Source organism: Entelurus aequoreus, linkage group LG20 (genome assembly GCF_033978785.1).
Source record: "Entelurus aequoreus isolate RoL-2023_Sb linkage group LG20, RoL_Eaeq_v1.1, whole genome shotgun sequence".
Taxonomy (NCBI): Eukaryota; Metazoa; Chordata; class Actinopteri; order Syngnathiformes; family Syngnathidae; genus Entelurus; species Entelurus aequoreus.
This window is the reverse complement of record NC_084750.1, coordinates 34,781,575-34,798,793: the sequence shown is the minus strand read 5'-3', so window position 1 is coordinate 34,798,793 and position 17,219 is coordinate 34,781,575. Positions and strand designations below refer to the sequence as shown.

At 37.9% G+C, this 17,219-nt stretch overlaps 1 protein-coding gene across 1 annotated transcript in view; it reads left to right on the top strand.

Moving 5' to 3' along the window:
* Positions 1 to 15,923, top strand: part of cratb (carnitine O-acetyltransferase b) — a 31,886-nt gene extending 15,963 nt beyond the window's left edge. The window contains exons 8-15 of the mRNA XM_062030013.1: positions 128 to 215; positions 297 to 397; positions 3,722 to 3,841; positions 5,544 to 5,666; positions 8,288 to 8,423; positions 8,501 to 8,563; positions 8,648 to 8,785; positions 15,147 to 15,923. Coding sequence (XP_061885997.1) covers positions 128 to 215; positions 297 to 397; positions 3,722 to 3,841; positions 5,544 to 5,666; positions 8,288 to 8,423; positions 8,501 to 8,563; positions 8,648 to 8,785; positions 15,147 to 15,350 — 973 coding nt within the window. The 3' untranslated portion in view covers positions 15,351 to 15,923. The remainder of the gene's footprint in view (positions 1 to 127; positions 216 to 296; positions 398 to 3,721; positions 3,842 to 5,543; positions 5,667 to 8,287; positions 8,424 to 8,500; positions 8,564 to 8,647; positions 8,786 to 15,146) is intronic.
* Positions 15,924 to 17,219: the final 1,296 nt, after the last annotated feature.

Genomic DNA, 17,219 nt, shown 5'->3' with positions numbered 1-17,219 from the left:
TGTGTTTTAATGTTGGTCATTATGGTGGTACTTGGAGAGTCAAATGTTTTCTGAGGTGGTATTTGGTGAAAAAAGTTTGAGAACCAATGTGTTACAGTATATAAGTGATATGCCTTTTGATTGACAGGTACGCCAGTCGTAAAGCAGCTCAGGTTCTGCATGGAGGCGGGACCTTCTCCAACAGTGGCAACCGCTGGTTTGACAAAACTCTACAGGTGAGTAAACCAAGCTGCTCACGCTGTGCAAATAGAACATTTCTAAAGATTGTGGTGTGTTGACATTGTGTGTGCACGCAGTTTGTGGTGGGCGAGGACGGCTCCTGGGGTCTTCTGTATGAGCAAGCCACAGCTGAAGGTCCGCCCATAGCAACCCTGCTGGATTATATCCTGCACTACTGGTGAGATGAATAAACGAATGGTTCACAGGCACAGGAACGGTTGTTTTAATTGTGTTTATTTTTTTATACAGGGAAGTCCGATTTAGATTAAGAATCTCTTTAAGTCCCCGAATCCTGCTACAAAGTTAACGCATTAACGCTTGCAATGAATCACAAAAAGTGGTCACTTGAATCATGTATCAACGCAAATTAATCAATTTATTGGCCTTTATTTCAAGGCCAAAGTAATTGTGGATCCTAAAACACAATACACTGAAGAAGGAATAAAAAAAGGGTGAATGGTGCATTGGTACCACTAAATGAAAAGTTGGATGTATACGAGGGGTGTCCCAATACGACTATTTCACTTCCGATACGATACTGTTGTTGGAGCCTTGCGTGTTGGCCAATACCGATACTAAGCCAATACGATATCAGTAGGAGTCATAGTACAGACATTATTAATTTGTAGTGTGGAATGTTAGAAAAGGTTTGATCAAGTCAATTAGTCAAACAGAGAACAAAAGTAGGTACGAAAAACCCTAAGCTGAAGGCAGTGGTTCTCAAATTTTTTTTTACAAAGTACCACCTAAGAAAACACTTGGCTCTCCAACTACTACCATGATGACCAACAATAAAATACAGTAGCATAGTAATCCTAAGTATTCATTAAAAACAAGACATAGGTTTTATTTAACAAGTATATTTAATATTTTGGCCATCACACACAATTTGAACAGTGACACTGTGTTTTTATATAGGAAAACAAAACATTGTACTTGAATTAGGTGATTCATTGGCATACTACTAAATGGAGCCCGCGTACAACTGGTGGCACACGTACCACTGTTTGAGAATAACTGCCTTAAGGCATAAAGTACGGAGTGAATTTACTGCCAAAACTCCACAGACACACAAAAATGTTTTTCTCTCACACCCAACCATTCGCAAATATATTTAAAAAAAATTCTGCAAGGTAAAAAAAATGTTGCATATAAAAAAAAACTATTTTCTGCAAGTAAAAAAAACGATTCTCAGGTTAAAAAAACAACAACTATTCTCTGCAAGTCAAATAAAGTTAGCAAATATAAAAAAAAAAATTCTTCAATTTAAAAACAATTTGCAAGTAAAAAAACTAAATTTCTGCAAGAAAAAAAAAATTCACCAGTATAAAAACAATTTTAAGCCACTAATTGCAAATTTTAAAAATATATTTTGCCAGAAAAAAAAAGATTCGCAATTATTTAAACAATTTTCTTTAATGAAAAATTATTCAAGTAAAAAAAAAAATTGTCTTCAAATAAAATATTTTCATGTATAAAAACAATTTTCTTCAAATTAAAAATTATTTGCAAGTTAATTTTTTTTTTTTAACAAGTAAAAAACTGATTCAAAAGTAGAAAAACTATTTTGAGCCACTAATCGCTAATTTAAAAAGAAAAAAATCTGCAAGTTGAAAAACAATTTTCTGCAAATAAAAAAAATATTCGCAAGAAGAAAAAAAATTCTGCAATTAAAAAAAACGATCCGTAAGTAAAAAAAAACATATTTTCTGCAAGAAAAAAACTATTCGCAAGTATAAAATCTATGTTCTTTAACTTAAAAGATTTGGAAGTAGTATTCCATCCTTTCAGCAGTAATCCACACACTTGCATTCCGAGCCACATGCAAATGTTCCGTAATTTGCGCTCTACAACGACAGGTGGTGCTGCTAAGTAATTTTAGGGCCATCAGAGCTCTGTCTTCCCAGCTGACCACAACGGCAAAGCAACATAACACTGAAGCATTAAAAAATAACATTGCATGATTTACAACGAGACCATTACAAAATATATGTTATTTTACCGGTTGAGCTTGTTTTGAGCTTCTGTCTGCCATTTTACTCCCAACCCTGGTTCTTCTTCTTCGGTATGGTTTGCGGACAACACCATTCACAAATAACCGTTGCTCTGACGGCCCTAAATTGATTCAGCAGCATTACCTGTCGTTGTAGAGTGCGGATTACAAGAGTTTCGCATGTGGCTCTGAGTGCAAGTGTGTGGATTGCGCAGGATGGAATAATACTGCCAAAAGTTGAAGAAAATGTTTTTTATACTTGCGAATCGTTTTTTTTAATTAATACAGGCTTAGTGGCCACATGCGTGGACAGCACATTTTAGCTCTTATTTCCAAAATTGTGTAGACTACTGAATTGGGGTCTTATGGCCGCTTATGTGGACACTTATACTGCCATCTGGTGGTGTCAGAAGAGTATAACATACAATGGAATTTGGAAAAAAAAGTGTAAAAATAAGAATTGGCATGTCACTAAACATTAAGTACACGTTTGTGTACTTATGGACTAAGTACATCATATAAAAAGATGGTTCTTAGTTTGTATTCTAATTAGGGTCCAATAAGCCCAAATAGTAAAGAGAAATAAAAAAAATCATGTAAACAAACAGCTTGGGCCTTAAGAGGTTAAAGAAAATAGTTGTCGTATTTGAAAATCGTTTTTTTTTTTGCTTGCAGAACATTGTTTTTATTCTTGCAAATCTTTTTTTTACAAGCAGAAAATCTCTTATCGGTCAAACACACCATAAGCAGCTTCTCCATTATTTCATGCATAAATGTCCGCTGTTTAGATATTATTTTAACATTCTGAGCTGCCGTTAGACTCCATCTTACGCTCAAATTGCTTTCCAAGTTGGCGACACGCTCGGTCATGTTTTTGATTATTACATTTTTTAATTCAACGAATATCATCCGCTTTATCTTCTCAGCACTATCAACTAATGGCGTGGATGCTTGTAACTCAAGTGTTTGCTTGTAATTTATAGCGTAAAAGCAGCCAAGAAACTCCTGTATTCTCAAAACACTCTAAAATTCAGGTACTCTTAAGTAGAGGTACCATGTTAATTAATTCATTACATTTTATTTTTTTTAACGATATTTCCCTTGAAAGTCTTAATTTATCGAAAATTTATGTCGACAACCCCTCCATGTCGAAAAAAATGTGTGTTTTATGTTGACATGTGTTGTAGTATTGTGAACTTCATCATTATCTCTACATTACCTATTATACAGCATCAAAAAATGCACACAGTGACTTCCTGTGGTAAGTTAGCGTCAAAATAAAAGTATGGCAGTACTAACCTGGATTCTGCCACAGCAAAAAAATGCACCAATGTCATTTTTTGGTTTTACCCAATGAAAGAAAGGGTTGAATATAAATGAAAGCGTAGATGCCATTGTAGTTAGGTAAGAGTGTAAAATATCATAGGAAAACAGAAGAATCAAAATAAAAATCAGACTGCCATAGGTTCTAAAATCCTTCATCTTTGCTAATAACTTTGTTTTTTACAGTGAGAATCCCGATCCAAAAAGAGCGCCGCTCGTCCCCCTTCCAATGCCCAAGAAGCTTTACTTCCACATCGATCGAGCAATCAAGAGAGACATTGAACACGCCAAGCAGAACCTTGATATGTGAGTGACGTAAGTAGGGATGTAACGATATGAACATTTCATATCAGGGTTATTGTGACCAAAATTGTAACGGGTTTCATTATTATCGCGGTATTGTTGAATGTGCTCAAAAATGACTTCTATACACACACACACTGAAATCTTTAAATGTTTTTGATGAATATACCCACTGTTAAAAAGCTTATTTTGCATGTTTTGTGTTTCCTGTGTTTCACGGATAAACGTGTTCTGGCGGGCGTTGTGATGTTTTACTCTGTTTAGTGTTCCTGAATGCACCGTATGTGCTAATAGAGCACAGCTTGTAGGTTATATGTGCTCACTTGCATATCTTAGTTGCTCAGACAGTAATGTGTTCATCAGTTTAGATTGGGACATGTTTGTTAATGGGGAAATACATTCCATCCATCCATTTTCTACCGCTTGTCCCTTTTTGGGGTCGCGGGGGTGCTGGAGCCTATCTCAGCTGCATTCATGTTTCTTATATTCATGTTAGCGTTTAAGCGAGCGAGCTAGCACTAATCCGTCAGTGAGTTCCAAAGTGCGGCTATCAAATCACGTTTTTGAAATAATTTTAATTTAAAATGGTAAAACGAACCGTTGAGTTTTACCGCCGCCGTTATCATTAATACCGTTAGATACGAGTGTGAAGGATAGGCAAATCTAGCTATGCGTTCTCAATTAGACAACGTTTGTTTTTGGCTTCTGAAGTGACGCCTGCAAGAGTGTAAACATGGTTAGTAGTGGTGTTCAAAAATTATTATTCCGATTCTAAGTTAATTCACAATTTTCAAAAATCGATTTTGTTATTGTTACATAATTACCATACTAAATATTACATCGCGAGAATCGGTTTGAATCGAGAATCGTGTAGAATCTATTCTGAATGGAATTGTCAACCCAGCAATCGGAATCCGATCGAATTATCAATCAATCAATCAAATATCCATCCATTTTTTACCGCTTGTCCCTTTTGGGGTCGCGGGGGGTGCTGGAGCCTATCTCAGCTGCATTCGGGCGGAAGGCGGTGTACACCCTGGACGAGTCGCCAACTCGTCAAGGGCCAACAGATAGACAGACAACATTCACACTCACATTCACACACAATGAAACTTTATTTATAAAGCGCTTTTCATACATAAAAGAAATGCAACGCAAAGTGCTTTACAAAGTTTAAACAATACCCCGAGGACCCATATCCCCCATTATCACATACGTACGCACAGACACAGATACCAAACACAAACACACTCACACACACACACACACACACACGCACACACACAAATGCAACTATATGGACAAATTATTGCATAGCTGAGTACAGAGGAGACATGTGAATAAACACTATCACAGGAGCCATCTGCACCAGGAGGTCATCAGACCATGGCCACCAGGACGCTGACACAAAAGTGTCCCCACAGGCACGGCCCATAACCCCTGAGGCAGATGGCTCATCTGAGGAACGTTGGAAAATAAAAATAATAAAACTTGTAAAATAGTAAGAACCATAAGTAGAGATAAAGGATAAAATACAAGTAAGACATATGAAGATTAATAGAAAAAAATACAATGAATATGCAGTTAATAAATAAGTAGAACTAAAATGATGTGCTAATGAATTACCTTGTCATGTAAATATTAAGGCCAGTTATTAGCTTGAAAGTTTGTTTCTCCTGCATGACAGACTATGATGTTGTTACAGACTGATTAATGACCTGGATGTCAACGTGTTTAACTTCAAGAGGTTTGGCAAAGATCTTCCCAAGCAGCAAAACCTGAGTCCAAACTCCTTCATCCAGGTGGCCCTTCAGCTAGCCTACTACAGGTCAGAACACTTGTGTTAGAATGTTGCATTTCATTTCGGATTGTATACACAAAAAGCCATCTGTATTGTTAATTGCAGAAAAATATCTATGAGTAGCATATGTATATACCTGTACTTGCCAACCTTGAGACCTCAGAATTCGGGAGATTGGGGGGAGGGGAGGGGGGGTTCTGCAAGGGGTTCTGGGTATTTGTTCTGTTGAGTTTATGTTGTGTTACGGTGCGGATGTTCTCCCAAAATGTGTGTCATTCTTGTTTGGTGTGGGTTCACAGTGTGGCGCATATTAGTAACCGTGTTAAAGTTGTTTATACGGCCACCCTCAGTGTGACCTGTATGGCTGTTGATCAAGTATGCCTTGCATTCACTTATGTGTGTGTAAAAGCCGCATATATTATGTGAATGGGCCGGCACGCTGTATGTATGGAGGAAAAGCGGACGTGACGACAGGTTGTAGAGGACGCTAAAGGAAGTGCCTTTAAGGCACGCCCCCAATATTGTTGTCCGGGTGGAAATCGGGAGAAATTCGGGAGAATGGTTGCCCCGGGAGATTTTCGGGAGGGGCACTGAAATTCGGGAGTCTCCCAGGAAAATCGGGAGGGTTGGCAAGTATGATATACCATTGGAGAATAATCTATTTCCACTGGTAAGGTCAGCTCAAATATACAGTGCATCTCAGCAACCACTTTTACTTTTCAAAGGACAATGCTATACTCTTTACCGGGTGTGTACAGAAATCAAACGGAGGTATAATTGACAGTAGTCAGACTACAGGTTGGAAAGCGGCATGCATCTACTGTTAATACGCAGCCATTATTCTCTAAATATCTGGCTCGCTGCCCAAGTGAATACCAAGATAATCGTGTGATAGTTAATTTATACTGTTGTACAGACTACTCTTAAATATATCCAAGTTTAATTTCTGTAGTACTTTGAAAAGATACGGTATAATACGGTCATACAATTGGTTGTTGAAATATGACGGACGTACTTACTTTTGAGAGACACTGTATGTACAGTATGTTCATACAGTTCATCCGGAAAGTATTCACAGCGCTTCACTTTTCCCATATTTTGTTATGTTACAGTCTTATTCCTAAATGGAATATAATCATTTTTGTCCTCAAAATTTTACTCACAATACCCCAAAATGACATGCAAAGTGTTTTTGTTTTTTTTAGCAAACTTATTCCAAATACACATGTACATACAGTCGCGATCAAAAGTTTACATACACTTGTAAAGAACATAATGTCATGGCTGTCTTGAGTTTCCAATAATTTCTACAACACTTTATTTTTTTGTGATAGAGTGATTGGAGCACATACTTGTTGGTAACAAAAAACATTCATGAAGTTTGGTTCTTTTATGAATTTATTATGGGTCTACTGAAAGTGTGACCAAATCTGCTGGGTCAAAAGTATACATACAGCAATGTGTAATATTTGGTTACATGTCCCTTGGCAAGTTTCACTGCAATAAGGCGCTTTTGGTAGCCATCCACAAGCTTCTGGTTGAATATTTGACCACTCCTCTTGACAAAATTGGTGCAGTTCAGCTAAATGTGTTGGTTTTCTGACATGGACTTGTTTCTTCAGCATTGTCCACACGTTTAAGTCAGGACTTTGGGAAGGCCATTCTAAAACCTTAATTCTGGCCTGATTTAGCCATTCCTTTACCACTTTTGACGTGTGTTTGGGGTCATTGTCCTGTTGGAACACCCAACTGCGCCCAAGACCCAACCTCCGGGCTGATGATTTTAGGTTGTCCTGAAGAATTTGGAGGTAATGCTCTTTTTTCATTGTCCCATTTACTCTCTGTAAAGCACCATTTCCATTAGCAGCAAAACAGGCCCAGAGAATAATACTACCACCACCATGCTTGACGGTAGGTGTGGTGTTCCTGGGATTAAAGGCCTCACCTTTTCTCCTCGAAACATATTGCTGGGTATTGTGGCCAAACAGCTCCATTTTTGTTTCATCTGACCACAGAACTTTCCTTCAGAAGGTCTTATCTTTGTCCATGTGATATCAGATGAAACAAAAATTGTGCTGTTCCTAATAATTTCTACAATAGGAGTTGTAGAAATTATTGGAAACTCAAGACAGCCATGACATTATGTTCTTTACAAGTGTATGTAAACTTTTGATCGCGACTGTAAGTATTCACAGCATTTGCTCAATACTTTGTTGAACACCTTTCCAGAAAAGACATGTGTTCTTGTCTCTCATAAAGATTGTGAACGATAAAAAAAAGTGCAGTTTGCCTTTAAACAACACAATTTAACTCCAAGTCAATCACACTTCTGTAAAATCCAAAGCAAACTGTTCACTTAGGAAGCAACACTGATTGACAATAAACAGCCTGTAGTGGGTTTTTCCACTTTAATATTGAGTGTGACTCAAAATCCAGATCTCCATGGGTTAATACATTTGGTTTCCCTTGATATTTTTTGTGTAATTTTGTTGTCAGCACATTCATCTATGTAATGAACAGTGTTTGATAAGAATATTTCATTCATTCAGTTCTAAGATGTGTTATTTTAGTGTTCCCTTTTTTAGTTACTTTACATGCAGTCTGATTATTTTGGCTGAAAAATAGAACTAATGTAATTTTTTTTGTAGAGTTCACAACGAGGTGTGTCCCACGTGCGACATTGCCTCTCAAAGGATGTTTCGAAAAGGAAGGACCGAGTACATCCGCTCGCCCACCAGCCAGACTCTTCGATTCATCCTCGCCTTCGTCGATCCGTCTGCGTCGGTGAGATCGCTGTCAGGTTTATTCAAAGGAAAACTCTGCACTGCAACTAACGAACATTGTTGATTTATTGTGTGAAGCGCGAAGCCAAAGTCCAGCTGTTCAGAGAAGCCGTTGAAGCCTACTCAGCTTTGACTTCCCAGGTGTGTAAACATATTCAAAAAAGTACTATAATTAGAAATTGTAATAGTTTGTATTCACATATATACGCTTCCTGCTCTGTGCAGGTTCTTAAAGGACATGGCATAGACCGACACCTTCTGGGCCTGAAGCTGCAGGCCATCGAAGAGGGATGGAGCGTCCCAAAGATCTTCATGGATACTGCCTATGGTCTGGCAACACACTGGAAACTCCGAACTGGCCAGGTGTGTTTCACTGTGTCTTTACCCTACGTAGCCTAGGGGTGTCCACTTAAAGAATGTAACTCTACGGGGGTCACTTGAATACATTTTGTATGATAACGATGCTCAGAGCAATCCAATGAAGGTCAATATATGCCAAGTTGTTGGAATAACACATTGACTTGGACTTAGACAAACTTTATTGATCCCCAAGGGATTAGCATGTGTGCAAACATTAGCATGATAACAGTTAGCATGTTTCATATACTAAGTTATATGACTCAAATATGTATGGCTGCAAAAATAGAGAAGAAAGTGTAAAATTAGATGAAAAACTTAGCATGCTTAAGTTAGCTTGCCAGCATGCTATCGTTTGCATGCTAACAGTTAACAAATGTCACATGCCAAGTTATATGACTCTGGTGTAAACGGTTGCAAAACTAGCTCAAAAAGTTAGCATGCTAATGTTAACATGTTAGCACGTTAACGTTAGCATGCTAATAGTTACCTTGTGTCACATACCAAGTTATATGACCCTAAGGTGCATGGCTGGGGAATTAAGAAAAATGTGTAAAATTAGCTAAAAAAAATTAGCACTTTAATGTTAGCATGCTATTGTTAGCACGCTAACAGTTAACAAGTGTCACATACCGAGTCACATGACTGACCGTAGGACGAGCGGTTGCAAAATTAGCTCAAAAAGCTAGCCTGTTAGTGTTAGCATGCTAACGTAAACATGCATACAATTAGCATGTTTCAAATACCAAGTTATATGACTGTAAGGTGTATGGCTGCGGAATTAGATTAAAAAAAGCGTAACATTTGCAAAAAACAGTTAACACTTTATTGTTAGAGTGCTAGCATCCTAAAGTGTGTTGTAGGTGACAAAACAAATGAGTGTAAAATGTAATAATTTGTCTCAATAATAATGAATTATGTAATTGAATTTTTTAGAATGCTTCGGACACCCCTAATTAGAGATGTCCGATAATATCGGACTGCCGATATTATCGGCCGATAAATGCTTTAAAATGTAATATCGGAAATTATCGGTTTCAAAATTATCGGTATCGGTTTCAAAAAGTAAAATGTATGACTTTTTAAAACGCCGCTGTGTACACAGACGTAGGGAGAAGAACAGAGCGCCAATAAACCTTAAAGGCACTGCCTTTGCGTGCCGGCCCAGTCACATAATATCTACGGCTTTTCACACACACAAGTGAATGCAAGGCATACTTGGTCAACAGCCATACAGGTCACACTGAGGGTGACAGTATAAAGAACTTTAACACTGTTACCAATATGCGCCACACTGTGAACCCACACCAAACAAGAATGACAAACACATTTCGGGAGAACATCCGCACCGTAACACAACATAAACACAACAGAACAAATACCCAGAACCCCTTGCAGCACTAACTCTTCTGGGACGCTACAATATACACCCCTTGCTACCCCCTACCCCGCCCACCTCAACCTCCTCACGGTCTCTCAGGGAGAGCATGTCCCAAATTCCTAGCTGCTGTTTTGAGGCATGTTATAAAAAAAATAATGCACTTTGTGACTTCAATAATAAATATGGCAGTGCCATGTTGGCATTTTTTTCCATAATTTGAGTTGATTTATTTTGGAAAAGCTTGTTACTATGTTTAATGCCTCCAGCGGGGCATCACAACAAAATTAGGCATAATAATGTGTTAATTCCATGACTGTATGTATCGGTTGATATCGGAATCTGTAATTAAGAGTTGCACAATATCGGAATATCGGCAAAAAAGCCATTATTGGACATCTCTACCCCTAATATATCGTTTTCCATTCCCATGACCCAACAGGAAGTTGTATCCAACAGTGCTCATCTGAATCATGCCAGTCCATGAATCTGTTTTCCATTGGTGAAGCTTCCCTTTTTTACTTTTGTTTATGTCCATCAGATATAAACTTTGCTTACTTGGCACCTGCAGATTTGACAGAAGCTGTTGGTGACGGAAGCTTGGGTATTTTTTCTGTAGTTGTGGGAATGCTTATTCACGTTTGACACACATAGTATTCTAATTATTGTTCCGCCCTATTTTTCCTCAGCCTTCTTATCCCCAATTTCACTTTCAAAATGTTCGGCTCATTCATGACTATTGGGACAGTATAGCCCAGTTGGTAGAGTGGCCGTGCCAGCAACTTGAGGGTTCCAGGTTCGATCCCCGCTTCCGCCATCCTAGTCACTGCCGTTGTGTCCTTGGACAAGACACTTTACCCACCTGCTTCCAGTGCCACCCACACTGGTTTAAATGTAACTTAGATATTGGGTTTCACTATGTAAAAGCGCTTTGAGTCACTAGAGAAAAGCACTATATAAATATAATAATTCACTTATTGTTTCCATTATAACGTCGGCAGGTTAGCTTCTTTAGCCAATTTTGCAGGTATACATCTCAGTTTCAGATATTTTGGTACTTGACGCGTGCTAACTGTTAGCATGTTAACATTAGCATGCTAGATTTTTTGGCAATTTTTGCAGTTATACACCTCAAGGTCATATACTGTATTTTGGTACTTGATGCATGCTTATTTATAGCATGTTAGCTTAGCTATATTTGCAAGTACACACCTAAGAGTCAAATATTTTGGTACTTGACACATGCTTACTGTTAACATGATAACGTTAACAGGTTAACTTTTTTTAGATATTTTTTACAAGTATAGACTTCAGGGTCATATATTCTGGTACTTGATGCATGTTAACGAAAGCATGTTAACATTAGCATGCTAATTTTTTTGGCTAATTTTACAGGTATACACTTCAGAGTCATATATACGAATTTTGGTACTTGACGCATGCTTACTGTTTGCATTATAACGTCGGCAGTTTAGCTTCTTTAGCTAATTTTGAAGGTATACATCTCAGTTTCAGATATTTTGGTACTTGACGCATGTCAATGTTAGCATTTAAGCATGTTAACATTAGCATTAGAGATGTCCGATAATATCGGACTGCCGATATTATCGGCCGATAAATGCTTTAAAATGTAATATCGGAAATTATCTGTATCGGTTTCAAAAAGTATAATTTATGATTATTTTTAAACGCCGCTGTACGGAGTGGTACACGGACGTAGGGAGAAGTACAGAGCAGTTGCGTCTCCCAGTCATACTTGTCAACCCTCACGATTCTCCCGGGAGACTCCCGAATTTCAGTGCCCCTCCCGAAAATCTCCCGGGGCAACCATTCTCCCGAATTTCTCCCGATTTCCACCCAGACAGCAATATTGGAAGCGTGCCTTAAAGGCACTGCATTTGCGTGCCGGCTCAATCACATAATATCTACGGCTTTTCACACACACAAGTGAATGCAAGGCATAATTGGTCAACAGCCGTACAGGTCACACTGAGGGTAGACGTATAAACAACTTTAACACTGTTACAAATATGCGCCACACTGTGAACCCACACCAAACAAGAATGACAAACACATTTCGGGAGAATATCCGCACCGTAACACAACATAAACACAACAGAAGAAATACCCAGAACCACTTGCAGCACTAACTCTTCCGGGACGCTACAATATACACCCCCACTACCCTCTACCCCGCCCACCTCAACCTCCTCATGCTCTCTCAGGGAGAGCATGTCCCAAAATTCCAAGCTGCTGTTTTGAGGCATGTTAAAAAAAATAATGCACTTTGTGACTTCAATAATAAATATGGCAGTGCCATGTTGGCATTTTTTTCCATAACTTGAGTTGATTTATTTTGGAAAACCTTGTTACATTGTTTAATGCATCCAGCGGGGCATCACAACAAAATTAGGCATAATAATGTGTTAATTCCACGACTGTATATATCGGTATGGATTGATATCGGAATCGGTAATTAAGAGTTGGACAATATCGGAATATCGGATATCGGCAAAAAAGCCATTATCGGACATTTCTAATTAGCATGCTAGCATTTTAGGCAAATTTTGCAGGTATACACCTCAAGGTCATATACTGTATTTTGGTACTTGAGCCATGCTTACTTTTAGCATGTTAGCTTAGCTATATTTGCAAGTATACACCTAAGAGTCCAATTTGTTGGTACTTGACACATGCTTACTGTTAACATGATAACGTTAACATGTTAACTTTTTTTAGATATTTTTTGCAAGTATAGACTTCAGGGTCATATACTGTATTTTGGAACTTGACGCATGTTAACATTAGCATGCTACCTTTTTTGGCTGATTTTACAGGTATACACTTCAGAGTCATATTTTGGGACTTGACGCCTGCTTACTGTTAACATGTTATCTTTTTTAGCTATATTAGCAAGTATACACCTCAGAGTAATGTATTTTGCTACTTGACATATGCTTGCTGTTAGTATGATGACTATGTTAGCTATTTTTTAAAGTATACACCTCAGGGTCATATAATGTATTTTGGATTTTGACGCATGACGCACGTGAGCATGTAAGCATGTTCACATTAGCGTGATATTTTTTTTGGGCTAATTTTATTGGTATACGACTCAGTGTTGTATATTTTGGTTCTTGACACATGCTTATTGTTAGCATGATAATGTTATGCTATTTTTGCAACTATACGCACAATAATGTAAGCATGTAAAGATGTTAACACTAGTAGGCTATCTTGTTGGCTAATTTTACAGGTGTACACCTCAGAGTCATATATTTTGGTATCTTGACGCATACTAACTGTTGGCATGTAACGTTAGAATGCTAACATTACATTCAGGCTTTTGTAACTCATTTTGCAGGTATGCCCCTATTGGTCGATTTTTTTTTTGTTATGGGATTCTATCTGGCTAGCATGCTACCAGTTAGCATTTCAGTTTGGGCTTCGGTTTTTCAGCATTCACACGCAATTTCCAACGAAATTGCTTTTTCTAGTTTGCTATCATTTTTAGCGTTTGTACCTGTAGTTCTAAAATATGAAAACAGAAGAACCACAAGTATGCTAACAGGACATAAACATGTTCTACTCTATTCATGTTTAACTTATTTAGACTTAGACAAACATTTATTGATCCACAAGGGAAATTGTTCCACACAGTAGCTCAATTACAAAGGATGGAAAGGATAATGCAGGTATAAAGGATGGAAAGAATAGAATAGAATATATCTTTATTGTCATTGTACAACGAAATTGTAAGCAAAAACTAATTTAGTGCAAATTCATAATAACACATAAGAACATAGATAAATAGATAAAAATACATAAAAATACCAAGCACACAGCTCACATGCACAGTAATTCTTGTCTTGTGTTCAGCGACACTATTGCTCTCGGGTAAAAAGGGTTCTTAAATCTGTTTGTCCGGCATTTTATTGTCCTGTATCTCCTGCCCAAGGGCAGCAGTTCAAAAAGTTTATGTCCGGGGTGAGATGGGTCCCTTATGATGTTTTGGGCCTTTTTGAGGCACCTGGCACTGTACAGTTCATCTAGGGAGGGGAGAGAGCAACCAGTGCACTGCAAAAACTGAAATCTAAGTACGATTAAATATCTCAAATAAGGGTGATATTTGCTTATTTTCTGTCTGATAAGATAATTCTTCTTACTAAGCAGATTTTATGTTAGTGTTTTACTTGTTTTAAAGGTTTTGGTCCTAAATGATCTCAGTAAGATATTACAGCTTGAGATTGTATGACCTATATTGAGTAAAACATGCAGGAAATTAGAATATCAACTGATGCAAAGCTGTGTCATTAACACTCAGAAGTATAAAACAACTTTTTTAAAGTAATAATTTCTTACTTCAAGCATGAAAAAATAAATCATGATGCCGAGTGCATATCATTATGTCTAGATAATGGCAATAGCATTTACTTAATTTAAGAATATTTTTCAACATATTGAGCAAAAAGGTCTTATTTTTTCTACCAAGAAAAGTTCACTTGTTATTAGTGAGAATATACTTATTTTAAGGTATTTTTGGGTTAATTGAGGTTAGCTAATTTTACTTGTTTTAGAAAGTCTTGACAAGCCGAATTTTCTTGTTTTATTGGCAGATAATTTTGCTGAGTTCAAGTAAAATACCCCTAATTTTTTTTTTTTTTTTTTTGAACACTGACTTTTTGCAGTGTGATCTTCATGGCATTTTTTATGACCCTCTGAAGTGCGTTTCTCTCTGCCGCCGTGCAGCTGGCATACCATACACACATGCAGTGTGTCAGCACACTCTCTATTGAGCAGCGATAGAAGGACACAAGCAGTTTTTGTGCATAAAGGATGGAAAGGATGGATTTTCCATATTTGTGGCCCCTACTTTCTTGGACCATATTATTGTGCATTTGCAGTCATAGCGTTGTGCCTTACCATCTTTTCCCTTCACTTATAATTATATTTAGTTGATCTATTTTTTTCTCGTTTTTTCCCTTTTAGGTGCCTGCGAGTACAGACAGTGTGATGTGTTTTGGACCCCTAGTTCCTGACGGTTATGCCGTATGTTACAACCCACAGTCAGACCACGTCCACTTTTCCATAACCGCCTTCAACTGCTGCGAGGAGACGAATGCGGAAAAATTGGGTGTGGCCCTGAAGGACACCCTGTGCCAACTACAGGAGTTACTGCACCCTACGGTGTAGAGCGAAATACATTGACTGCTCAAAGATTTAACTTTTTTTTTTTTCGAGATCACTTGAAATTGCTTATGGAGAATTTTTTTTTTTATGCATGCCACTCATTTACAAGCAAGATTTACATTCTTAGTACAAAACTACAAGACAAAACAGCAAAAATCAAAGCCACCTGACACTCCAGTATTAATCACAGCCAAAGCTTTTTGTATTTATATGTTGCCATATTACCAAAATTTATCAAAAAATATTTTGCCGGGAGAAAGAAATCATCTGTAGGTTAATCAGTTTGTGTTTGTAAAGGACCAAAAGATGGGAGAAATAATGTTGACGGTCACAGATGTGTTTGGTGCTTAAGTAGATGTGGTGATACATTTGTGCTCAACTTAATAAAGTTCATGAACTGCATTGGCTCGGTTTTTGTTGGTGTTGTTTGGTGGAATCTTAGCCGTATTGAAAACATGCCTTTATGGGCTCAATGCTTTGTGGATTGGAGCAAAGTCATCTTGGAGATCCTTTAATCCAGTGGTTTCTGAGTTATAAACCCCAAAATCAGTGAAGTTTGTATGTTGTGTAAATCGGAAAAAAAACAAAATACAATGATTTGCAAATCCTTTTCAACCTTTATTCAATTGAATAGACTGCAAAGACAAGATACTTAACGTTCCAACTCGTAAACTTTGTTATTTTTTGCAAATATTAGCTCATTTGGAATTTGATGCCTGCAACATGTTTCAAAAAAGCTGGCACAAGTGGCAAAAAAGATTGAGAAAGTTTAGGAATGCTCATCAAACACCTATTTGGAACATCCCACAGGTGAACAGGCTAATTGGGAACAGGTGGGTGCCATGATTGGTATAAAAGCAGCTTACATGAAATGCTCAGTCATTCACAAACAAGGAGGAGCGAGGGTCACCACTTTGTGAACAAATGCGTGAGCAAATTGTCGAACAGTTTAAGAACAACATTTCTCAACGAGTTATTGCAAAGAATTTAGGGATTTCACCATTTATGGTCCGTAATATCATCAAAAGGTTCAGAGAATCTTTAAAAATCCCTGCACGTAACATCGAATGCCCGTGACCTTGCATCAAAAACCGATATTGGTGTGTAAAGGATATCACCACATGAGCTCAGGAACACTAAAACCACTGTCAGTAACTACAGTTCATCGCTACATCACTAAGTGCAAGTTAAAACTCTACTATGCAAAGCAAAGCCATTTATCAACAACACCCAGAAACGTCACAGGCTTCGCTGGGCCCAAGCTCATCTAAGATGGACTGCAAATTGTAAAAGTGTTCTGTGTTCTGACGAATCCACATTTCAAATTGTTTTTGGAAACTGTGGACGTCGTGTCCTCCGGAACAAAGAGGAAAAGAACCATCTGGACTGTTATAGGCATAAAGTTCAAATGCCAGCATCTGTGATGGTATGGGGGTGTATTAGTGCCCAAGGAATGGGTAACTTACACATCTGTGAAGGCGCCATTAATGCTGAAAGGTACATATTAGGTTTTGGAGCAACATATGTTGCCATCCAAGCAACGTTATCATGGACGCCCCTGCTTATTTCAGCAAGACAATGTTAAGCCACGTGTTACATCAACGTGGCTTCATAGTAAAAGAGTGCGGGTACTAGACTGGCCTGCCTGTAGTTCAGACCTGTCTCCCATTGAAAATGTGTGGTGCATTATGAAGCCTAAAATACCACAACGGAGACCCCAGACTGTTGAACAACTTAAGCTGTACATCAAGCAAGAATGGGAAATAATTCCTCCTGAAAAGCTTAAAAAATTATGCCAACTTCACTGGTTTTGGGTTGTGTATGTTCTATCAGGTTCTGAATAGTAGTGATGTATTTATCTGCACAAACCAC